At 46.4% G+C, this 26,091-nt stretch overlaps 1 protein-coding gene across 6 annotated transcripts in view; it reads left to right on the top strand.

Moving 5' to 3' along the window:
• Nucleotides 1–212: 212 nt before the first annotated feature.
• The window catches only part of SHOC1 (shortage in chiasmata 1), a 61,797-nt gene continuing 35,918 nt past the window's right edge, over nt 213–26,091 (top strand). For 4 of the 6 annotated variants that reach the window (XM_061567555.1, XM_061567553.1, XM_061567554.1 and 1 more), the window contains exons 1-11: nt 213–267; nt 1,675–1,762; nt 3,049–3,175; nt 4,284–4,368; nt 6,095–6,225; nt 7,802–7,964; nt 8,328–8,436; nt 8,971–9,091; nt 23,501–23,626; nt 24,373–24,517; nt 25,278–25,372. In XM_061567555.1, coding sequence (XP_061423539.1) covers nt 1,727–1,762; nt 3,049–3,175; nt 4,284–4,368; nt 6,095–6,225; nt 7,802–7,964; nt 8,328–8,436; nt 8,971–9,091; nt 23,501–23,626; nt 24,373–24,517; nt 25,278–25,372 — 1,138 coding nt within the window. In that variant the 5' untranslated portion in view covers nt 213–267; nt 1,675–1,726. Of the gene's footprint in view, nt 268–1,558; nt 1,588–1,619; nt 1,633–1,674; nt 1,763–3,048; nt 3,176–4,283; nt 4,369–6,094; nt 6,226–7,801; nt 7,965–8,327; nt 8,437–8,970; nt 9,092–23,500; nt 23,627–24,372; nt 24,518–25,277; nt 25,373–26,091 lie in introns of those variants that run through there. The other 2 variants (XM_061567552.1, XM_061567551.1) reach the window with 2 other exon arrangements.

Here is a 26,091-nt window from a genome sequence, read left to right as displayed (position 1 = left end):
GTTCTCCAGCATTGATTCAAGCGAGACTGCTGATGAGAATGTAGAAACCGGTCAATAGTTGCTTGTTTTATGCACTCCAACGAAGTCCGGTGACACGTGCCCCGTAGGGTCACGTGGGCTCGGGAGGGTGACACGTGACCTGTGTATCAACGTGGGGCACGAGATGGTGGTGACACGTGACCCGCGTAATTTGGCGCGAAAAGGCGGTGGCACATGACCCCTGGGTTCACGTGAGGGCGCAAGGTGGTGGTGACACGTGAGGTTGTGGTGAGTTCACGTGAGGTGGTGGTGGTGTGTTCACGCGAGGTGGTGGTGGTGTGTTCACGTGAAGTGGTGGTGTGTTCACGTGAGGTGGTGGTGGTGTGTTCACGTGAGGTGGTGGTGAGTTCACGTAAGGTGGTGGTGTGTTCACGTGAGGTGGTGGTGTGTTCACGCGAGGTGGTGGTGGGGTGTTCACGTGAGGTGGTGGTGGTGTGTTCACGCGAGGTGGTGTGTTCACGTGAGGTGGTGGTGAGTTCACGTGAGGTGGTGGTGGTGAGTTCACGCGAGGTGGTGGTGGTGTGTTCACGCGAGGTGGTGTGTTCACGTGAGGTGGTGGTGAGTTCACGCGAGGTGGTGGTGGTGTGTTCACGTGAGGTGGTGGTGTGTTCACACGAGGTGGTGGTGTGTTCACGTGAGGTGGTGGTGTGTTCACGTGAGGTGGTGGTGAGTTCACGTGAGGTGGTGGTGTGTTCACGTGAGGTGGTGTGTTCACGTGAGGTGGTGGTGGTGTGTTCACGTGAGGTGGTGGTGTGTTCACGTGAGGTGGTGGTGTGTTCACGTGAGGTGGTGTGTTCACGTGAGGTGGTGGTGGTGTGTTCACGTGAGGTGGTGGTGTGTTCACGTGAGGTGGTGGTGGTGTGTTCACGTGAGGTGGTGGTGTGTTCACGTGAGGTGGTGGTGTGTTCACGTGAGGTGGTGTGTTCACGTGAGGTGGTGGTGGTGTGTTCACGTGAGGTGGTGGTGTGTTCACGTGAGGTGGTGGTGTGTTCACGTGAGGTGGTGGTGGTGTGTTCACGTGAGGTGGTGGTGTGTTCACGTGAGGTGGTGGTGGTGTGTTCACGTGAGGTGGTGGTGTGTTCACGCGAGGTGGTGGTGTGTTCACAAGAGGTGGTGGTGTGTTCACGTGAGGTGGTGGTGTGTTCACGTGTGGTGGTGGTGTGTTCACGTGAGGTGGTGGTGTGTTCACGTGAGGTGGTGGTGGTGTGTTCACGTGAGGTGGTGGTGTGTTCACACGAGGTGGTGGTGTGTTCACGTGAGGTGGTGGTGTGTTCACGCGAGGTGGTGGTGGTGTGTTCACGTGAGGTGGTGGTGTGTTCACGTGAGGTGGTGGTGGTGTGTTCACGTGAGGTGGTGGTGTGTTCACACGAGGTGGTGGTGTGTTCACGTGAGGTGGTGGTGTGTTCACGCGAGGTGGTGGTGGTGTGTTCACGTGAGGTGGTGGTGTGTTCACGTGAGGTGGTGGTGGTGTGTTCACGTGAGGTGGTGGTGTGTTCACACGAGGTGGTGGTGTGTTCACGTGAGGTGGTGGTGTGTTCACGCGAGGTGGTGGTGGTGTGTTCACGGGAGGTGGTGGTGTGTTCACGCGAGGTGGTGGTGGTGTGTTCACGTGAGGTGGTGGTGTGTTCACACGAGGTGGTGGTGGTGTGTTCACGGGAGGCGCGAGGTGACCCCCGGTGTCTTTGCGATGCCACGTTTCCTCGCAGTGGACTGCTATCACGTGGTAACCACAGCAACATCACATCACCACACAAACATCACTCACATCACAAACACCACCCACATCACTCACATCACCACACAAACATCACTCACAGCACAAACATCACTCACATCACAAACATCACCCACATCACTCACATCACCACACAAACATCACTCACAGCACAAACATCACCCATATCACCACACAAACATCACTCACATCACAAACACCACTCACATCACCACACAAACATCACTCACATCACAAACACCACCCACATCACTCACATCACCACACAAACATCACTCACATCACAAACACCACCCACATCACTCACATCACCACACAAACATCACTCACAGCACAAACATCACTCACATCACCACACAAACATCACTCACATCACAAACATCACTCACATCACCACACAAACATCACTCACATCACAAACATCACTCACATCACCACACAAACATCACTCACATCACAAACATCACCCATATCACTCACATCACCACACAAACATCACTCACATCACCACAGCAACATCACTCACATCACCACACAAACATCACTCACAGCACTCACATCACCACACAAACATCACTCACATCACAAACATCACTCACATCACCACACAAACATCACTCACATCACAAACATCACCCATATCACTCACATCACCACACAAACATCACTCACATCACCACAGCAACATCACTCACATCACCACACAAACATCACTCACAGCACTCACATCACCACACAAACATCACTCACATCACAAACATCACTCACATCACCACACAAACATCACTCTCAGCACTCACCTCACCACACAAACATCACTCACATCACCACACAAACATCGCTTACGTAGTCACAGTAAACATCACCCACAGTAACACCACTCAGGCCATCAAGTAACAACATCGCATGACAATAACAACATCACACTTCCATTACCTCTGCTACGTCCTCGCAGCAAGATCACAGAACGCATCATTTCGAAGGCCGTCGATATTATTATCGATAATCAAATTGATATTCGGTCCTACCTTGAATTAAATCATCTTGCTTTTCAGTGGCAGACACATTTTAAAGAAATGTTTTAACACGAAGGATCGAATTGCTACATTGGGTTGTGATCATTGTTGTTAAACTCACCGGTGAGCTTAACAATTGGTGCATTAAACGATTGTAAGCGTGACAATTCGATTTGGCTATGTCGGGTGGCGGAGGGTCTTACGACACAAATTACTTGAATACTACGCGAATACACTGAATAGTTTATCTTTTTACAGGTTGGAACAGAAGAAAAAAGTTGTTTTAATAGACTAAAAGTTTCAGTTCCGTACCTTGAAGGATTACAATTTATTTCGAAAGACACAAGACATGCGCACATCACTTGTGGAACTCCATGGACGCAATGTAAGTTGTTCATACATTGTCACTGTGTACGTACTTTGGGTGGTTACATAGTGTATAGCTGCATGTGGAACCCCCAGGAGACCCGGTGAGCAGTCGCCGTGCACGTGGCAGTGACCCGCATGGCGGCGCCTGGCGCAGTCGGTGTCAGTCTCTGGCGAAGGTCGCCGATGCGCCCGTCGACTGCTCTCGACGAGCTCGACACGATGCACTAAACCAAGTTTTACTTTTCTAAAACTGACTTTGTCATGCTCATGTTTGGCGTTTCTACATCGCGGAGTAGCACTGATTTCAGCACTGATTGCGAATTGATTGCGGATTGATTGGTACCGCAGTCGCGGAGTTAAGAAGAACACCCCCTGGAAGAGAAAGTGTCCCAGAACTAACATATTTAATTGCCTCGGGCATTTTGTATTGTTTGGTACCCCGGGGTTCCGCCATAAGGATCAAATGTCGAGAGCAACAAACATAAATGTGTCTGAAGCTTCTTCACTGAGAAACGAAGGAAGCTGCCGCGGTTTAATGGGTCGCCACGCAGTGTACGGGCGAACAATGATGGTCAATTAAGCCCCCAACCCGCTCATCTACACATCAGAATCAATGAGTAGAGCGCAGTGTGGGTACGCTCACCTCTGCCCAGACGTCTGATTCGTGTAGAAGAGTAGACAAAATACAGTTTTTTCTTGCTGTGGCTGTCCCACCTGATGACGATTGCTTATGTTGCGATCGAAACGTCGTGATCAATTAGTTTTCTACCTATGTGACTTTGCCGAAATAACCAAAGAGTATTCACTAATTGTTGCCACGTAAATAAAATAACTCCATCCGCGGATTATTTCTGTTCACGATACAGAATTAAAAAATTACAGACCCATTCGCCTCTTATTGTACTACATGAATTGTACTGAAAATAATTGGGAAGAAAATTACGTGGATAGTGGTTATTCAAATGCAGCTGTTTAAAATATGTCAAGAGGCGTGAGCTGCACCCTCTTTATGCACCCCGAGTGTCTGCGTGTTCACTTAAGTTTCCCGTTACACTGAGTAATCAAGTGTGAACCCGAAATATTAAAGTGACAGCAAGTTGATTAAAGCTCCGTGTTTTTTCAAGGGAAACCGCTATCACTGGAAAATGAAGTCATACACTGGGGAGGGCAAAAGAGCCACAGCAATATAGAAGAGTTCCTGTTCAAGGAGTAAGTGTTGCACATTGTTTATTCATCGCTCTAACTATGATATGTTATTTACTGGTAAGTGAAGGCCTGATTTTAACATTGCCTGTGCTGCAACATCCCAAAGTAATAATATATGTGCACCTTGCTGTAATTGTTTTGGTAAAACTGCAATGTTTCCACAATAGACAATGGCATTTGCATCCATCCTTCTAGAATACTGATCCCTCTGACTGGTAGAGATTCCAGTGGAAAAGCATTGCATTCACTGCACCCCTGTCTCTCCAAGCAAGTTCTGCCCATCCTCGTGACTTCGGTTTGCCTCAGCATATCACAAAAAATGGGGCTTAGCTCAGTTCTGAACGGCGTGACTTAATTGTTCCTTTCTCCTATCAGTTAACTCACTGCGTGAATTGATTTCATTTAGTGTAAAGGAAAGTTAATTTGTGTAGAATATTTCATGGGATAATTGATGATTGAGAAATGTTCTACAGCAAGGAGTGGAGCAATTTATTTAAGGGTAAGAAGGTGGGTGTTAATCCAGCGTGCAAGCGCTAAGTACATTACATACAATAATAATACACCCTAAGCAAACGAAGCAAGAGACCATTGCACATTATTTAACCAAGATGTTTTAATCCCTAATGTAATCATTTTGTTTAAGGTAATGTGTACGGTAGTATTGTCTTTAACATATGGAGATTAAATGTAACCAGGCATTTTTATTTAAAAATGAAATGACAAGCCTTTTGTGTTTAGTTCTTCCCCCGCATCTCCGAATAGCACGCTTGGCTACGTACGGTGTCAAAGAAGTTCTAAATACATAATCTTAATTTCCTGCCAATGTTGACGATCAGATCAAATACATTTTAATTCATTTTTTTCATTAGTTTTTTTGGAGGTGTTGGCATCAAACTCCTTTAGCCATGATGACATCTTGATCAATACATAATACAAAGTTATGGCACACTTAGATCGCAATAATTATAATAATCATCAACCTTTATTTAGTATCTTATTGTGATATATGACATTGCGACAATCCTAACATGTATAGGGCAGTGCCACATTCATTTGACAATAAGCAGATCACAATTGGTTAGTATTTTATGTATCTGTCTCTTGAGATGAGTCAAGTTTGTTTTGTTTAACCAAGTGAGAACTTATACGACAAGGATACCTTTGTCTGATTTGCAAGAGTGACATGGGTCATCAAAATGACAAAATCTATATCATACATACATTCAAACAAGAAAATAGAAATCAGAGTAAAAACAACTTAAATACAAATCAGAGCAAGATAAAATGTGTTACAAAACAGTGCATGAACATGATATTAAATGAAATACAATTTCACGAACAAAAGTTGGCTTGGATGCATTTAAATTCCATTCATGGTGAAATTAATTTGTCAAATTAAGTTACATAAAGTTACAGAAACATCAAAAAAATATAGTGCAATCCCCAACTTTGTTTCACCATCTCTGACGTCTCTTTTTAATTGCCATGAAGAAGGGCCATTCCCCAAAACGTCCCTTTATATTTTTTTCAGGCCGCACACAATTATTGACAAACGTGTTGAATGTTTTTGTTATTTGTACTTGTGCACTGCTGCCAGCGCAGTTTCACCGAATAATTAGTTTAAAATAGATTTAGGGTGATTATCATATGTCAAGTAACATATATTCAGTAATAAACTGATTTAATGCTCATTCGTTGTAATCTAATTTTGCATGGTGATTTTCTCCAGGTGTAGCTCAAACCCGTTATCTGAAGTGGACATAAGAGAAAAATACTTATATGATTCTAAGGAACATATTTACAAACCAGGAGAATATTCAATAACTGTTGGCCTCAAGTGGAGTAACTACACCGAAATAGGTAATTTCAGAGATCAAAATGTTTTACAAAATATATTTTAGTATCAACTAAGTTACCACTCATTATGTAACGTTATAAAATGTGGTATAAGGATGATAATTTATATACCAATTAATGTGCTTTGGATAGTAGGAAATGTGTAAGCACGTAATGTTTACTAAGAAACCAAAGAGATATTGTATCACATGACACAAAACAATCATGAGCATAATTTTGGAGACTTCGTCAAATAAATAAGCAGACAATATGTCTTTTCTCATGTGCCCCTCTACATAAAAAAGTATATCTTTTACACAACCCTTTAGTCGCACAGCCTTCTGGGAATGTATAATATTATCTGCAATATTCTTTGGGTCTTTCTGTAAAGTCACGTAGATAGGTTCAAAGAAAATAACAAATCGATCGCAACACCGCTTGTGTTGTGATCGAAACGTAGTTTTTTGTTATTTTGTTATTTTCTTTGAACCTATCAACGTGACTTTACCGAAAGACCCAAAGAATATTAATTCCTGCAATCACGAAAGCTTCTAATCGAGTTTAAACCATCTCTACGGGGAGGGTTTGCCATGCTTGTTTGTTTCACACTTCTAATTTAGCAATCTTTGGAAGAACGTAATCAACCAGGCTATGCGTTAACTGTGTGCTAACCGACTCTCTGTGTTGCATTGCATTACACTTCCTAATTTTACTAAATTTGCTTTCTACCGTGCTTGTTTATGGGTCCATTCTCTCCTCCGGCCGCTATGGGCAGTAATTCCACACAACACTCCGTGCTTGTTTAGAAGTCCAGGGTCCAGCTCGTCCGTCCCCCTATGGGCAGGAATTCCACACAACTCCCCCTCTGCCCCACCCCCCCTCTCTCTATTTAAGGCCTCGATACAGAGACGATGTCTTTCTGTGTGCCCATGTGTGTGTCTCTCTCTGTTTGTCTCTGTGTGAGTCTCTGCTTGTGTGTCTGTCTGTGTGTCTCCGTGTCTATGTTTTCTCTCTCTCTAAAATGTAGCAATCTTTGGAAGAACGCAATCAATCAGGTTGGGTGTTGACTGTTTTGTTAGCCGACTCTCTGTGTTGTATTGCATTATATTTCCAAGTTTACTAGGTTTGTTTTTCTCATTCATTTGTACCTGATGATTGTTGCTTGTGTTGCAATCGAAACGTCGTATTCTATTTTATTTAATTTCTTTCTACGTGACTTTACCGAAAGAACCAAAGAGTTATCCATTTTTTATGAGGAAGGACCGGAAGGATGTTTGGCCAATGGGATGTGTCAAAATACTTTGGTTTATACTGTAATGTGGAGTGACAGATATGAGAAGAAAGCATATTTTTAGCAATTTGTATTTTATTGTGAATCTTTTTCAATTTGCTGCTGATAAAAACACAAGTACAGTATGTTTGTGTGTGTGTGTTCTTACGTTTGGATGATGTAGCTGTTAATGGGGTGTAATGGAATGGCAATGGGAGTATTGTGATGCAGGTTATTTTTCCCCCCCAAACGTTACACTTCTGTTTAGGGCAATAACCTATCTTAATTATATGGTAATGTATGTGCGTAATGTCTAATTTCGTTAATCAGAAGATTGTCTTCTTGAGGAAATGTTGTCCATCAGCGCTGTAAGAGTGGTGATAAACAGCCACCTGATCACACCGAAGCTCATTGGATGTCTTAAACCAAATGCACTCAATGATCCATTGCTTGGATTCTTTGCATCATTTTACAGTGGAAAACAGTACATCAGGTTAGTTTATACTTATTTAAATTCTCTATGGAATGGACTATTTCGTAGATTGTGTAAAGGTCTTGATGTCTTTTTGGAAATGTGGAGTTAAATATCTGTTATACAGCGCAACTGCAATAACCTGTGCAGTAAGATTATTGGTATAGCATGTTGCAAATATTTCAGTGAAGAAATTGAGGATTATGTCTGTAAAAGTTGATGGTTCTAATCAATTTCAATAACTGCGATAGTGTGACCGGTTTAATTGGTTGGGGCAATTGTTAATGTCGATATTGTTTATTTAATTAATTATTAGTGCACAGTGATTAGCCATGTGTGTTGATTTGTTGAGACCTTACCTTGTTTGACTAACCCTTTTTACAGAGAGGAATATACATTTCACGAGCTACTTGATTATAACAAGGCAGAGAAATACACCCTTTATAATCCAAGCAGTGAAAATAATATTAAACATGTATTTTCTCATTTTGAGGTACGTACTCCTGATATTCCAAGCAGTGCACTGCATTACTGTCCAAGTAACCCAGCAGTAAAGCGAGCGGCTCGCAATCGCAAGGTTACACGTTTATATCCTGGTTGTAGGGATTTCAGCAGTGGTTGTCCTATGGATATCCTCATACCCGTCATAGGAACGTGGAATTTCCAATACTAGTTTGGGTCTTTAAACAGGACATAAGCACCACCTAAAAGCTTATTTTAGCAGAAAATAATTTCATCTTTGACTCGTATTATAATTCCCACTTGCAGGCCAATACTGAGTCACCTTGCACTGTACAGACATAGCTGGCAATGGGGATTCCCTCCGAATGGATAAAATGAGATGTGATTGATGTAAGGGGCACTTAAGTGCCCTGTAAATGCACATATTCTAAATTGTTTATTGAAAGGAAAATTATTATTTCTAGCTGCGTAACAAGTATGGCAAAAAGCATAAAAAGTGCTACTAAATATATAAATCATCAGGTACATACATTTTTCAATGTTTGATATTTTTTTTACATTTTAGCTTGAATACGCCCTAACAGTTACAAGAAAACCACTCCGTTATATCCAAAGTGAAATACAAATGTGTAAACCATTACAAAAAACATCAGTTCTGGCAGAAACATCTCAGAACGTTAATCAAGGTAAGATATTTGACATTTCTGTCAGTGTTACTTAACTAGTATGTACACAGTGTAACACAATTTTTGTTCCTGGGTAGTAAGTGTTATTTCCTAATTTTGCCTAAAAAGTATAGAAAATGGCTATTACTCTTTGGTTCTTTTGGTAAAGTCACATAGAAAGAAAATAAATTAAATAATGAAGTACGACGTTTCGATTGCAACACAAGCAACGGTTGCTTGTGTTGCAATCGAAACGTCGTATTCTATTATTTAAAAAAAAAAATTCTACGTGACTTTACCGAAAGAACCAAAGAGTAATTCCTGCAGTAACGAAAGCGTCAAATCAAGTTACAATGGCTATTATTCCCCACAAACTTTTATTTTGTGACCAGGACAGTGATATTTAGAAATGTTTCTATTTTCAATGAGAAAAGGGGCAAATTTGTGTATTTCGTTCACATAAAGTCGGAAAAAACAACATGAATTAAAATTAACATGTATTTATACTAAAGTAATACAAAAATTACGACAAAATATTTATTAGAGAGTAGTTTTTCAAGATTTACGATTACACTGTAGATAACTTTCATGAATCGGCCCCAAATGTAGTCTCCCATCATGTTCTTGTTATACTGACCTTGGTAGCGGCGTTCAAAGTCCAGTATATTCTAGTGGAAGCGCTCGCCTTGCTCCGAGTACGCTGCCATGTTCTCCTTGGATTTATTAAGATGAGCATCAAGGATATGGACTTTGAGGGACATCCTACAGCCCATTGTGCTGTAGTTCTTCACCAGTGTCTCAACCAGCTCCACATCGTTTTCGACCTTGTGATTGCCCAGGAAGCCACGAACCACTGCGACAAAGCTGTTCCAAGCCGCTTTCTCCTTACAAGCGAGCGTCTTGGGGAATTCATTGCACTCCAGGATCTTCTTTATCTGTGGTCCGACGAAGACACCGGCTTTGACCTTTGCCTCAGACAGCTCAAGGAATAAGTCTTGAAGGTACTTGAAGGCTCCTTATCTACAGTTCTGACAAATTGTTTCACAAGGCCCAATTTGATGTGCAGTGGTGGCATCAGCACCTTCCGGGGGTCCACCAGTGGCTCCCACTTAACGTTGTTCCTCCCCACAGAGAACTCGGTCCGCTCTGGCCAGTCCCGCTTGTGGTAGTGCGCCTTGGTGTCCCTGCTGACCCAAAGGCAAAGATAGCAGGGACACTTGGTAAAACCGCCTTGGAGACCCATCAGGAATGCCACCATTTTGAAGTCTCCGATGACCTCCCAGCTGTACTCATTATACTTCAAGGCATCCAGCAAGGTCTTGATGTTGAAATCCTCTTTAAGGTGCACCGAATGAGCCAGGGAAAGAGATGAGTACTTGTTACCGGTGTAATGCGGGCGCGGGCGACCTCCCGGATGTGACGTCACGGAGAGGTGGAGTTAGGTGACGTGGGAGGAAAGGTTAAGGTTCTTAAGGGAGGAGACCGGAAGAGGAAGGCAGAACGAGTGGGACTGGACCAGAGTAAGGCCACGTGGGCAAAGCCAAGGGGTGGCAGCGGCGGCCAGCGGTGGCCAGCTAAGGGAGCAGCCAGCGGAGCTGCGAGAGAAGACAGCGGTGGGGCGGCTGGAGAGAAGGCGGACGAGGAGCTGCGGGGAACACAGCCGGCGAGGCTGTGTGTGAGGGAGAGGCTACGAGAGCGACGAGAGGAGAGAGAGGCTGAGAGAACGACGAGGGGAGAAACTGCAGGAGAGCAGTATCAGTGTCAGTATAGAGTCTTATAGAAGGACAGCCGTGCGGGTTAAGAGAGAAGAACCGAATAAAGGACACCAAGCCAGACATCGTGGTCGAGTCCTTTATTACATTGGTGTCGGAAGTGCAACGGCATGTCGAAACAAGTGAGAAAGAAAAATGTTCCAGCGCCGGCATCGGCTTCTTCGTCCGAAGACGAAGACTTCCCTCCAAACATGGATCCTGCCAGGGTGGTGGAGGAGAGCCCTGCTGAAACGAGTGCGGGGACGGGAGTGGAAGATGTAGCCACAGTGTCAGGGCCGCCGACACCATCAGACGCTGATCGGCGATGGCTGCAGGTGGCTGAGCAACTGGAGACTCTCAAGGACGCCCTGGGCCAATTGTGTCATCTCGTCACCCCAAGCACGGCGACGGAGAGAGCGGAGAGTGCTCCACAGGCCGCCACGGGCTCTTCACTCCCGGCGCCATGGGCCACGCGGCAGGAGGCCGCCATCTTGCGCGTGCCGCGGCGGGAATCCGCCATCTTGACCACGCCGCGATTCGACGCCATTTTGAATTTGCCTCCGGAGGAACCATCGGCGGAGGGCGGAGTGAAGCGAAGTCGGAGTCGCCATCTCACCACGGTCAAGGAATTCGCCATTGGGGGCGACTGGAGCGCTTTCGCCTGCAGATTTTTAGCGGCGGTCCGTTCTGCGAGATGGACCGATGCTGAGGCCTTGGAAGTGTTGCCGACTCTTCTGGACGACGAATCTGTTCGTTTTTTTCGCTCCATTAAGGCCGAGAAGAAGAGGACATTATATGGAGTTTTTCAAGAAATGGCCGACGCCTACGAGCCACCTGACGACGCGCATCGGCGATTCGCTCAACGACAACGAGCGCCCGAGGAGTCGCCTGTGGCGTACAGGGGTGCAGTGCTTGATTTGGCTATGGCCGCGTATCCAGATACAACGCCTGACCTGCTCGAGCCTCTCATCTTGGGCAAGATGCTCGAGCTGTCGCGGGATCTTGGGATTCCCATGCCGGTGTGCGGGCATGAGAAGCTCACCTCCCGGGCGGCGGCGAAATGTCTGGATGCACAATTCAACCTACGACGATGGAAACAGGTCACGGCGTGGACAGGGGGGCCCGTCGCGGAGGGTGGCGCTCTGGGTTGGGACCCTACGAAGTCGGTATACGTGCCGGATGAGCGGGGCCCTCAGGAGCTGACGGCCGCCTCGGTGCCATGGTCAGGCCGCGGTGGACCGGCCTCTCGTGCTGCACCGCCGATACGCGGGCGGCGCGATGCAAGGCCTGCGCTTCGGCGCAACGACGCCGATTGCTTCCGCTGCGGACGGAAGGGCCACTACGCGAAGGACTGCTGGGCCCGCATCCCGGGTCCGCCACAACAGGAGGCCTCATTACCGGCCAAGCCGCCCAAGGATCCACCGAAACAGGCAAGTCGGCACGCACCAGACACCCGGCAAGGCTTTACACCTCACCCATCACCTTCGTTGTGCGGTCATAGTGTTGTTGTTAAAGAGGGACCTTCGACGGGGCCTTGTCGCTCTGTGACGCAGTGGCGCAAATTGGCACGGAGGGTTGTTGCGGCCGCTACGGGTTCGTCCACCGTGCCGGGGTCTATACAAGGGGTGGACGTGCGCATTTTGGTCGATTCCGGGGCGTCCGCGACTATTATTTCGGATGTCATTTTTCATCTGTTAGGCATCCCACCCGGGGCCGTGCGTCCGGTTTACGGGTCGTGCGTCGCTGCGAACGGGGGTAGTATGGGCATCGTGGGCCAGGTGGACGCTAAAATATCTATTGGGGATGTGTCGGCCTCGGGCGTTGTGTTGATTTCAAGATCCTTGGCAGTTCCCTGTTTATTGGGCACTGATTTTCTGGCTAAGATGCCTATTTTGATCAAAATTAATGAGAATTGTATTGAACTGCCGGGTGGCCGTCAAATTTCGTTTCTGCCGTCGCCCTGGGGGCGACCTGCTTCGGCCGTACAAGTGCAGGCGCTATCCGTGGCATCTGTTGATATTCCACCTGGTTCACAGATGCTTATTCCCCTGCGGTATCGGAAGCCCCTGCCTGGTCGGCTGGGAGCGGTTGGGATCTTGTTGTCACCTTCAGCCTCGATAACGGCCGGATCGGCGCTGGTCGGAGCGCAGACCATCGTCCGGCCAGATCAATTACCGTTTTTGCAGGTGCTCAATGCGGGTACGGAAAATGTCTGTGTCCCAGCCGGCACGGTTGTGGCACATGCCACCACGGCATTTACGGCTCACGATTGTTCGCATAGCCAGGGAGTGGTTGCTGGTGTTTCCGAGCCTGTGGCTTCGGATGACCGCTGGATTGCTAGCTTATGTGACGGAAATTCTTCCCTGTCTGTGGATCAACGGGGTGCGCTTCATAAATTGTTATTGACGTATTCCGATGTGTTTAGCTCCAATGATTTGGATTTGGGACGCACCTCATTGCTTCACCATCACATTGCTACAGGCGACGCTGCCCCTATTCGGTTGAATTCGCACCGAATGAGTCCGGCCGAGCGAGAACACGTTCGGGGGGCAGTGGAGGATATGTTGGCTGCGGATATTATATCGCCGTCGAACAGCCCATGGGGCGCGCCTGTGGTTTTGGTTAAGAAAAAGGATGGCAAATTGCGATTCTGTGTTGACTTTCGAAAATTGAATAAGATATCGGTGGCAGATGCGTATCCCCTGCCGCGTATGGACGACTCCCTCGACGCATTGTCGGGGGCTAAGTATTTCTCTACACTGGACCTCTCTTCGGGATTTTGGCAGCTTCCCCTTGACGAGCCCTCACGGGAGAAGACCGCATTCCGTACGCCGCAGGGGTTGTTTCAATTTAACTGCCTTCCGATGGGGCTGAATGCGGCCCCTGCCACATTTCAAAGGCTCATGGAACTCGTTTTGACGGGGTTGCAGTGGGAGACATGTCTCATATATTTGGACGATATCATCGTCTTCAGCCGCACATTTGATGAACATTTAAGGCGGCTGGAGACGGTGTTCGCGAGGATGCGCTCCGCGAACTTGAAATTTAAACCAAAGAAATGTCACCTACTGCAACGGTCCGTCCGTTATTTGGGGCACATCGTGAGTGCTGAGGGGGTGTCTACGGACCCGGAAAAAACGGCGTGCGTCCGAGATTGGCCGACTCCGGTCACCGTGGGGGATGTACGTCGCTTTCTGGGATTTGCCTCGTATTATCGAAGATTTGTACCGAATTTTGCGACCATCGCGAGGCCCTTGCACCTCCTTACGGGTAAGGGACGTAAGTTTGCGTGGGGACCGCCGGAAGAGGCGGCCTTTCAGAGTCTGCGTAATCTGTTGGCTACCGCCCCAACATTGGATTATCCGGATTTCAATCAACCGTTCATTCTTGATACGGATGCGAGCGACACAGGTATTGGCGCGGTGTTGTCTCAGTCTAAAGGGGGCGTAGAGCGCGTCGTTGCGTATGGTAGCCGGGTCCTGTCGCCCGCGGAAACACGCTACTGTGTCACTCGCAGGGAACTCTTAGCCGTTGTTTTTTTCCTACGTCAGTTTCGACCGTACCTGTACGGCCGTTCCTTTATCGTACGTACGGATCATGCGGCCTTGCAATATGCCCTTAAAATGGATCAACCTTCCGGCCAGCTGTCGCGTTGGTTGGACACGCTGCAAGAATTTTCATTTCAAATTCACCATCGTAAAGGGGTGCGCCATGCGAACGCAGACGCACTTTCTAGGTTGCCGCAGCGCTCCCCTTGCAAATGTGCGTCGGGGACGCAGAGATGTGCGCCCAGCCTACCCCCCCCTCAGCCGGTGGTATTGGCTGTGGAGAAGTCGGATGCTACTGTGGAACCGGGGCCGACTGATGGGGTTTTGAATCTGCCACGGTCTGTTTGGATAAGGGAGCAAATGATGGATGAGTCGTTAGTGTCCTTGCGGAAGCGATCCAAAGTGGAGGTTGGGGGTCCGGTTACGGAGGGTGCGCCGGAAACCGCGGTCCGAGATGGTCTGCTTATGTGGAGGGAAAGTCTCCAGGAACACTGGCGTCTAGTGGTGCCTGCGTCCCTCCGATACGAGTTGATTAGAACTCTCCATTGTGACACGCTATTACATCTGGGTGTGCAGAAGACCTTGTTGACGTTGCATTGTCATTATTTTTGGCACGGCATGTCGACGGATGTCGTGGGGCACGTCCGCGCGTGCCCTGACTGTGCCCGGCGTAAGCCTCCTAAACATCCTTATGTGCCACCCTTACAGTCAATTCGGGTGTCTCGGGTCAATGAATTGGTGGCACTGGACATTTTGGGACCTTTCCCACCTTCGGCGAGGGGTAATAAATATTTGCTGGTCGGGGTTGAGTACCTCTCCCGTTGGCCGATGGCCTGGCCGTTGCCCGATCAATCGGCCGCGGCCATTACCGACGCCTTTTTGTTCGGATATGTTATGGACAAGGGTGCGCCGGAGAGACTCCTTACGGATCAGGGCCGAAATTTTTCTTCGAAATTATTGGCGGAAGTATGCGCGGGCCTAGGGACTAAGAAGGTCCGGACATCCCCATACCATCCGCAAACGGATGGTATGGTTGAGCGGCTAAACCGGACATTGTCTGCCATGCTGTGCCACACGGTGAGTGAGCAACAATCGGATTGGGACCTGCACATCCCGGGGGTGCTTTCGGCGTACAGGATGACTCCTCATGCGGCTACGGGTTATTCGCCATTTTACCTTATGTATGGTCGGGAAAACGTGCCGCCAATGGATGTGCAGATGGGAACCGGTGTGAGGGGACCTTGTAAACCGCTTCCTGACTACATTCGGGACACTGTTCGCCGGGTCTCGGAGGCGCGGGAGAGTGCCCGTGTGGCTACGGCCAAAGCTCAGGCCCGAAATGAGAGGTACGCACGGCGTTCCAAAGGGGAGTGCCCCTGGAAGGTTGGGGACCTGGCCTGGCTCCATTGCCCGCAGGTGCGGCCGGGTACCTCTCCCAAATTTCACAAACCTTGGCGAGGGCCTGTCCGCCTCATTGAGGTTCCTAATCCTCAGTCGGCGCGTGTTCAAATTGGTTCTCGCCGCTGGTTTGTTCACACGTCGCGCTTGAAACCGTATGTTGCTCCCCTACATGATGCATCATCTCCCAATGTTGCCTTGCCGGGGTCTGTTGCTGCCGACTCTCCCCCGCCTGCGTCCATTGATCTTGCTAGAGCGCCTGTCGTACCTGTTCCAGGCAGGCCGGCCTTGACACCGGAGGGGACGAGGCGCTCTGCTCGGAGGGTGCCTGCCAGATCTGCGGGTCCTTCGAGCCCTGCAGCCCTTCCGACCCCGCTGCAGACGCATCCGCGGGACAAGCCCAAGACTGATCCTTCAAGGACACGGGACGTTGGTGGACTCCCAACAGCGACAGGGGGATTTCACCCTGTCGCTCCTCAAACTCAATCACGTTCCCGTTCCGCGGATGGGCCGCCGACCGTCCGGGACGGGCCGGCGACCCGCACACGCTCTAAATCCCTTGTGTTTCGTTGATTGTTATGTTGTATTGTTCTTACTGTGTATTTATTGCCTGCTTCTGCTACGTTATTGATTGTTGAGTTGTGTTGATTGTTCTTACTGTTATATTGCATGCTTGGTGTCCTTTGGTGTGTTACGCTCGGGTTCGCCCGCATTACTGTTGGTGTTGTTCAGCCGAGGTCGGCTGGGTTTTTCTCCACGGGGGAGGGTGGTGTAATGCGGGCGCGGGCGACCTCCCGGATGTGACGTCACGGAGAGGTGGAGTTAGGTGACGTGGGAGGAAAGGTTAAGGTTCTTAAGGGAGGAGACCGGAAGAGGAAGGCAGAACGAGTGGGACTGGACCAGAGTAAGGCCACGTGGGCAAAGCCAAGGGGTGGCAGCGGCGGCCAGCGGTGGCCAGCTAAGGGAGCAGCCAGCGGAGCTGCGAGAGAAGACAGCGGTGGGGCGGCTGGAGAGAAGGCGGACGAGGAGCTGCGGGGAACACAGCCGGCGAGGCTGTGTGTGAGGGAGAGGCTACGAGAGCGACGAGAGGAGAGAGAGGCTGAGAGAACGACGAGGGGAGAAACTGCAGGAGAGCAGTATCAGTGTCAGTATAGAGTCTTATAGAAGGACAGCCGTGCGGGTTAAGAGAGAAGAACCGAATAAAGGACACCAAGCCAGACATCGTGGTCGAGTCCTTTATTACACCAATATGGAGCAGCACGGCTTTGAGGCTCCTGGATGAGCTGTCAATGGAGAGGCGCCACTCATTCTGTTTCCAGGCGATTCCGATTGCCTCGAACAGACTGGCGACATTGTGGCAGAAGCAGAGCCCATCTTGACGGGTGAAGAAGCTGCAAAAGATGTTGGTGACGCTTCCTCTGATCTGCGACTTGCACACTTTCATCCAACAAGTTCCACTGCTTCAGCCGAGATGTCAAAAGCTCGGCCTTGGACTTGGTGAGACCAAGATCTCTGATCAAGTCGTTGAGGTCTTTTTGGTTGGGGTAGTATGGGTTTCGCTCCTCAGCTCCACCTCTGAAAATGTCATCTGGATCTACGTATTCCTCGCTCTCTGACTTGCTGCTGTCTTCTAAAGACGGCTGCTTTCTTTCCGGAGGAGTGGGTACGGGGAGCTCATGGCAGTGTGGCACCGGGGCGATGGATGAAGGAAGGTCCAGATATGTGATAGCAGGTGCATTCTTGCCAGTCCGACGTTTGGAAGGATCCACCATGCAGAAGTAGCAGTTGCTTGAGTAGTCAGTGGGTTCCCGCCAAATTCTTGGGATAGCGAACTTCATGGCTCTCTTTTCCCCTCTGTACCATCCTACAAAAATACATTTATTTCACCCATGACTAATTTGTAAGAGATTCTCGCAACATTTTTCAGAGATGATATATCTTTTCAATAACATAAAAAATTGCTAAACATTTTTAAATGTAAAACTTTTTACAATTTTACAAATTTTAACAAAATTTTCACGTAAAATTCCGAGCAACAATTGTCCATCTTACATTCCAGAGTTTTTTTGCATTGCTCGCAGGTGATATGAGATGCCCAGGGTTTGTCTTGATCCCCGACAGGCATGCCGAAATATGCCTTGTAGACCTCACACATCTTAGCAGATGCTTCCACAGGGTACATTTTTTGCTCTTGTCTTGATAAATTGGCCGCAGACATAGCAAAATGCATCTGCCGGATGCTTGCAGCCTCTTGATGCCATATGAGAAAAATGCAGATATGTATCCACTTAGGAAACTGGAAATAAACTCAACTGGTGGGCTTAAGGCTCCTGTATTTATACTACTACACGAAGAGGCGTTTTTTTGTCGAATTCGGCAAAACACTAAAAGTCAACATTTGCAGAGCCCGCAGTGCACCGTGGCCGGTTTCGTAGCGCAGCGTGCTAACCACTACACTACAATGCGTTACGCTTCCACATGCGCGGGTCACGTGACAGATTTGACGTCACAGCTCACTTGCCGTGCAAAAAATATATGCATTATTGAGCTCCCCCCCTAACAAAAAATTTAAGTGTATTTTTTATAATGTTTGCATGGTGTACAGTCTGGAAAGTACCCACATGGCAAATTTCCAGTTTGTTGCATGTCGGGAAGTACGCTAAACATTTTGAACAGACACACATAATCACAACTTTGCCTTTTATATATATGGAGATTTATATTACTCAAAAGGTCTATGTTTTAGAAGTTACTCCAAGTTTACTCAGCACTGAATCTATGTGGAATGTTCTGAAAAATAGGTAAATTAAAAATATCACTGTCCTGATCACAAATGCAAAGTTTTTGGGGAATAATAGGCATTTTCTGTACTTTAATTATGAAATAACACTTAATACCCAGGAACAAAACAAAAGTGTTACACAATGTAATGTGTTTCTGCTTGCACACTCTGTAATACGGTTGTTTTTGCTAATTTATATTTGCCTCATTGTTGTACTTGTCTGGACTTTTATCATTTTGTGACCCCAGGAAAGTCTTGTAAATGAGACAATGCTTCATCATGGGACCTCCTTTGCCAGTACCAAAATATACTAATAGGGTGTTTCCCCTTTTTTTCTGGCAACAAAACTGACACCTTTTGCAAGGAATCCTGTTTACATTAACCACAATACCACAATACTTGCAACGAGTGCTTTTACATTATTTCCATCTATCGCCCTCCAGATGGCAGCATCAACACCTTCGTAAATGAGCTTTCGGAATTCCTATATCTGATTCCTAACCCATCTCACAGGCTCGTGCTTACAGGCGACTTCAATTGCCCCGGCAATACCCCAGCCTCCATCGATAGTCACCTTGAGTCAACTTTGGCCTGCCATAACCTGGTCATCACAAACTCAGGCCCCACCAGAGCTTCGTCAACAAACGTTGAGAGCATGCTCGACCTGGTTCTGGAACCTAACCAGCACCGACGCATCACTGCACTGGGAGTTTTCCAAACTGGTTACTCCGACCACCGCCTTATACTTTCTTCCCTCCAATTTCCGAAGCCAATCACCATCAAATTCACCCGCAACTTGCGTAATTTTAAGGGTATCGAATTTTCTGCTTTTCGTCACCTCCTTGCAAACTCGCTTTCAATGTTATCCCCATCATCGGATCCAACCGTCTGCGCTCTCCAACTAGAAGCTGACATGAGGGCGGCGCTGGACAAACTAGCTCCATTAAAATCACGAACCGCTAGGCAGTCTTCTCACGACACTCACTGGCTCTCAAGAGATGCCATCATTGCTAAGCGAACCAGGAGGCGTCTTGAACGTATCGCATCCCGCAGTGGTCTACCTGCTGATCGACTTGCTTACAGAGTCGCCTGCAGGAAAACTAACAAACTGATCCTTGTCTCACGTTCCTCCCACATTGAGGAACGCATCAAAAAAGCAACCGGAAACCCGCGCATTCTATGGAAAACTCTCAAAGATCTTCTCCATCCTGGTAGCACCATGGTCCCTCACCTTAGCGATCCCCTTGCCTCACTGAAACTTGCCACCTCTTTTAATACTTACTTCAACAACAAGCTAATTGCCGTCGCAAACTCGTGCACGTCTACTGACACATTGCACCATTGTACCCCGCTCATGGTACCTAAAATTGTAAGCACTAACCCAGACACTCTTCTAACTATGCTAAAGCCTGTGTCTACAAAAGACGTTTTCGCTTTAATTGAATCACTTCCTTTGAAGTCATCTCCACTCGACATGCTCCCAGGTTCCTTGTTCAAGCAATGTGCTCCGGAACTCGCCATCATGATCAGGAACATCGCAAATGCCTCCTTCTCTTCGGGGTGTTTTCCATCCAACCTCAAATCTGGCCTGGTTTCTCCCTTGTTAAAGAAACCAAATCTAGATCTGGATGACCCATCTAGTTATCGTCCCATCACTAACCTCTCGAACCTCTCTAAACTCCTTGAACGACTAGCCCTCGCCCAGCTACAACCACACGTCACCTCCTCCGCAAACTACTGCAACTTCCAGTCAGCTTACCGTCAAAACTATTCCACAGAAACAGCACTCACTAGGGTGCTCGATGACATTTTAACGATCGTTGATTCCGGCTCAACTGTTGCACTTGTAAGTCTGGACATTTCGTCAGCCTTCGACACCATCAACCATTCGCTCCTTACTTCCCTCCTGAAATCCGACTTCGGTATATGCGGCTCAGCACTCAAGTGGATAGCTTCGTACCTTTCTGACCGGCAATCCTCAGTCAGGGTGGGCATGTCCACATCGCCTGAAACAAGAGCATTATGCGGGGTTCCCCAGGGCTCTGTTCTAGGTCCCCTGCTCTTCACAGCCTACACTTCCCCGATCGGCCGACTCATTGCAAGCTTCGGTGTTAAGCATCACTCATACGCGGATGACACGATTCTATTCACCGCCATCGATTCTAGCAATGCATCTGGATTCGAGAGGCTCTCGGAATGTACCACCGCCGTGCAACAATGGTTCACTGCACACAACCTAGCCCTTAATCCGAAAAAGTCAGTGGCCATCATGTTAGGTACCAAGCAACGTCTCAATTCAGCAGCACTCCCCACACACATAGACATCTTCGGTCATAGTGTAATAAATGGACTCAGACGCTTCTCGCTGACTCCGTGTCCTTTATTTGGGGTTCGCGTTCTCCTTCCCACACGGCACTCCTCCTGAGACTCTCTCCCTGGCAGCCCCACATCTGCCTTCGCTCCCGTAGCCTTCCACGCTCCTGCAGCTCCGCTGCAGGCTCTTGGTACAGCCCTCTGGCTGCTCCCCCAGCAGCTCCATCGCTGCTCCCTGTTCCTCCGTGCGTGGCGATCTCGCCACCTCCCAATGTCAGCCCTTCGTGGCCTCTATGGCTATCTCGCCATTTCCTACCTCAGCCCTTCGTGGCCTCTGTGGCTATCTCGCCACTTCCTACCTCAGCCCTTCGTGGCCTCTGTGGCTATCTCGCCATCTCCAACCTCAATCCTCCACTCTCTCTTCCACCCCGCTGGCTGGCGCCGTCATGAGCCCCTCAGCCGCCAGGCTGAGGCACGGCGACCACCCAACGTGTTCACCACCCTTCACTCCCCCGACTGACCCAGATAGCTTCCTGTCTCCCCGCTATAACTTCTCCCCCACGTCACCCTGACTCCTCCCTCTCGGATCGTCATATCCGCCCCGCCCATTTACGCCCGCATTACAATAGCATCAAGTTCACCAACCACTTCAGCTACCTCGGTGTCATCCTAGATTCAACTTTATCCTTCGACCGTCAAGCCAACCATATCATCAGCTCATGTAACTTTCACCTGAAGGCTCTTAGACACATACGTCCTCTCATCTCTACTGAAATTGCCAACACTTTGGCATGTTGCATAGTTGGGTCTCGCCTTGACTATTGTAACTCCGTCCTTGTCCGGACCTCCGCTGGCAACCTAAGGAAGCTTCAAAGACTACAAAATAACCTAGCACGCGTCGTCATTGCCCACACTCATCCCCGCCTCGACTCACTAGCTCGTCTCCGCGCTCTCAACTGGCTCCCCATTGCCAGTAGGGTCACATACAAGACCGCCTGCCTCTGCCACAATGCCTTCATATCCGCCTGCCCGCCGTATCTTTCTTCATTACTGACAACTTGCAGCTCAACACACGGCAGATGCCTGCGCAGCGCGACTCACGACCTCCTCTCAATACCAAGATCCAGGATGGTCATGTCTACGCGCCGCTTCTCGGTGGCAGCCCCAACAGTCTGGAACGATATCCCTCTGCACATTCGCAGCATCACCTCAATCGCCTCCTTCAAGAGACACTTAAAAACTCACCTCTACAATCATGCTTTTGAGCGACTCTGAGCTTGGCTCCGCGCCTCTGAGTTGCGGCCACTACGTCTGCAAATTTGCGCGCGTTACAAATTGTATTATTATTATTAAATGTTTGCATTTGACTGCAAGTATTGTGGTTAATGTAAACATGATTCCTTGCAGAAGGTGTCAGTTTTGTTGCCAGAAAAAAGGGGAAAACCCCTATTAGTATATTAGAGACAATGCTTGTCTTGAGTTCTCACCTGATTAAACAAACTTAACATGAAATACTCTTTGGTTCTTTCGGTAAAGTCACGTAGGTAGAAAAATTAAATCAAATAAAAATGTCTACCTACGTGACTTTACCGAAAGAACCAAAGAGTATGGATTCCTACAGTCACGAAAGCTTCAGATCAAGATTTAACATGAAATCGAAAACTTGCTTTGCATGCATCCCAACTGTAGAAGTTGTAAGAGTTTAATTACTTTCATGTGTACCCTGCAAATTCAGCACTCATTCACTATCCTGCTCTAGGGCCAGATTTATACTCCAATGAAAATATATTCTTGACCCAAATTATGCGTTCCATCAAATAATCTTTCATTGGATTTTATGTCACTTATATGATTTTTTACGCTTTCCAACTAAGGTTGAAAATGTTAAAGCATTATCTGTGTCCTTTTGTCTGTAACAGGGGGAGTATTTTAACCTGTAAATACCTAATATGAATTACATTGAATTAGAAAGTTGTGCTGCTATTAGGGACTTACTCTATAGAAAATCAATTAATTTGATACAAGGGTTGCTCAAAAGCAGAGCTAAAAAGATTTGCGTCAGTGTTATGTGAAGGAGGCATTTTGGCTGCTTATTTATTTTATTACTTCTATCCTCCACAAAGTTGCATATTATTTTGAGTTACAAATTGTATACTTTTGGATATGACCCAGACCCATATCATCAGAGAGGGTCCTTGCCTATAAACATCCAGCAGTTCACCGGTATTGGTTCATGCAAGCCTGATTGATAATGAGACACTGAATGTCAAAACCAGTCGACAGTGTGCTTGTGTTGAACTAATGCTGCTGAAATGATGCACTCCCAGAAAACCATGTGGTTGATGGGACGTGGAGGGACATATGTGGAGGTATAGTTTCTAATTTATTTAATATATTATATTAAGTCTCATGTCCTGCATTAAAAAAGTATAGAAATTATTTCCCCCATATTATTTTAAAGAGTTGTTATATAAGCGAGGCTACATAAAAGTTAGCACAACATTCACGTTCAAGATTATTTAGTTTACCCAGGTAAGACCTCGAGACCTGGACAGTCTTATTTGTGAGAGTGACCTGGAACATTATTTACATGGTTCAAATTCATTCTGAAAGTATGTTGTTCTTTTTTTGCATGCAGATGTGTGTTTCATCTTTAAGGGGAAAAACTCCTTTCAATTGGAGAAATTATCCTTCAATCCGACATCTGAAAATATAAAGAAATCCCCAAATTATGATGGTCATAATTATGATGGTCATAATTTAGGTAAGTTAAATGTGCTTATTTTATATTTGCTGTGCCTCGTTTGTTGAAAATCGAGTTCATGTATTTGAGCCAAGCTTTTGTTTAAGCTAAGAATAAGCAGTAGGATTCAGGGAGAATGAATGCAGTTCTCACAAACAAATTTGGTAGAATCTAATAGATTGTTGTGAAAAATGTTCTTCAACTAGCAAATGGGCTGAAACTATTATAATTGGTGCTGTACACGCCAGATTTGGTTGTGAGAATTGGTGTTGTAGCTATACCTGCCAATTTCAATGTGTGTGGCTATGTAGGCTGGTGAAGGGATACACAACAAAAATTATTATTACGCGAACTACCTCAAAAGTCAATTATGATTCATTGGTTGTGAAACTCCACGTGTCTCATTACACTTGTGGCCAAAAAATAGACTTCTGGGCAATGGATGTAGATAATGACCTGATAATTATTGTAGGCATGGTTGCTACATACAGTGCGAAAGAAGTTCAACATACATATATAGGCATTGCTTGCAAAGGTTTTGCTAATTGAAGGTATATTAAGCTACCGGTACTCGGAGACACTTTAACACAGATAGATTCAACAATATCATAATATGGTATCCCCTACAGAGTGTATGGCATATGAAGGTCCATCCTGGACGTCGTCCCCGCAGGATGTCCATAGGATTACTATTCCTGCCTGATCTTGACATAACGATTGGGAGCAATGGTCCAAGTAATGTTTTTTTTCTCTTAATGTTTCACTAGATTTGAATGCAGAAGACTTTTTGTCAGAAAGGTTTTATCTTGAAAGACACATTTTTCACTCAACATGTTCAAAGGTGTCTTGCACTACATCATTTCAGAATGAGATTGCAAATCTAAATATTGAACACATCCCTGAAAATAATAGGTAAGTATTCTCAATATACATCGCAGTGTTCTGCTAGTTTACCGGCTGATTTGTTCTTGTCAAGCTGTTCTTTTAAAGATAGTATCCTGAAAATGCCTCCAATAAGTCGTAATATAGTGGAGCTCCTGCTATTACAAATGTTAGAGGGTGCCGGAGAAAAGGTATTTAACATAAGCTGCATTTCCCTTTGATATTTTTATTTAATATTCAGCCCTAATTTATCTTCATTGGAGCGCAGCCATGCTTCTTGATGGTAATGGCTGTTGTCATGTGCATATAATGATGTAGTATGAGAATGCCACATCTACAGTATTTTAAGAAATTGAGTGGAATATGAAATATTGTGTTGCTCAAAACGGATGGTCACTTTTGCCTTATTTCTCGAGAGATAAGCAGGGAATGTGTAGTGAGGAAGCATTTTCTGGTGTGAAAGGCGCTCTATCAAATAAAAGTTTTTTTTTTATAATTGTAATTATTAAAATTCAGTGGAATTACCATGGCTCCAACTTACCAAAGTATACTGCCAATTGAGAATTATATCTGGTATTGTATTGATTATTTCAACACAGTTGCTGAGCACAAAATCAAAGGTCCACAATGTCAAGTGGCCAGCAACAGAAAGCGCTAGCCGAATTGTAATAGATAAGCGTTAAAACGTGTTTTTAATTAAGCAAGGTTGTAAGATCTTGGGAAAGAATTATATCAAACTGGACTGATAACTGTCGTATTTAAACACTTTTGTTTTCAAATCTCATTTCAGACACTTCGTGTCCAAAGAGATAAAGAGTTCAAAGTTGAGAAGATTTTGGGAATCTGAAATGCAATTTCGTGATATCCACTATTTATTTCTTGCTGGTAATGACAAGTTTTCTGTTAAATTACATTGCTGCCAACTTTGAAGGCACCATCCATTTGAGTACTCGATATTTCATTATTTATAGTGGTGACATCCAGTTTATCTGTAGAGATTGCAGTATGTAGATTAAGATCAGTTCAAATATTTTCACTCATGTAAAACCACAAAAAATCAGGTAAAGCTGCTACTGGGAGTGCCTCTTAAAACGTGTTTAGATGGAACATTGATGTAAGTCGCCTACCACGTTTTCACTGCGCTGAAACGCCCCAGCAGGAAGGGCACATGTCCAAAAACAAATCTTGAAAGTATTCTCAGTGTCTTTATTCTCACCTGTAGAGTATACCAAATCGCCCTTTCCTCCCAAGGTCTCAGGTTATATATCCTGCTGACAGCATGGTGAGATGCGGCTGCATGTAGACGTTTAACAATTGAATTTTTTACAGTAGGGATTAGTAGGCGGTGAAAACCAATTAATTTAATTAATGTTGAGAATAGGTTTTCCCCTTTTTTCTGGCAACAAAACAGGTGTTAAGATGTTACAACACCAAACTGAACCCTTTTACAAAGAATCATGTCTGCATTAACCACAATACTTGGGGTCAGAATTAAAAAAAAAACATACTCTGATAACCTATTCTCGTATTTTGGTACTGGCAAAGGAGGTCCCTTAATGAATGTTTTAAAATAATTTGGATAAGTATTATGGGTTCTGGAGACA

Source organism: Lethenteron reissneri, chromosome 39, assembly GCF_015708825.2.
Source record: "Lethenteron reissneri isolate LAM-NWPU_2019-01 chromosome 39, ASM1570882v1, whole genome shotgun sequence".
Taxonomy (NCBI): Eukaryota; Metazoa; Chordata; class Hyperoartia; order Petromyzontiformes; family Petromyzontidae; genus Lethenteron; species Lethenteron reissneri.
This window is presented reverse-complemented; position numbering and strand designations above follow the sequence as displayed.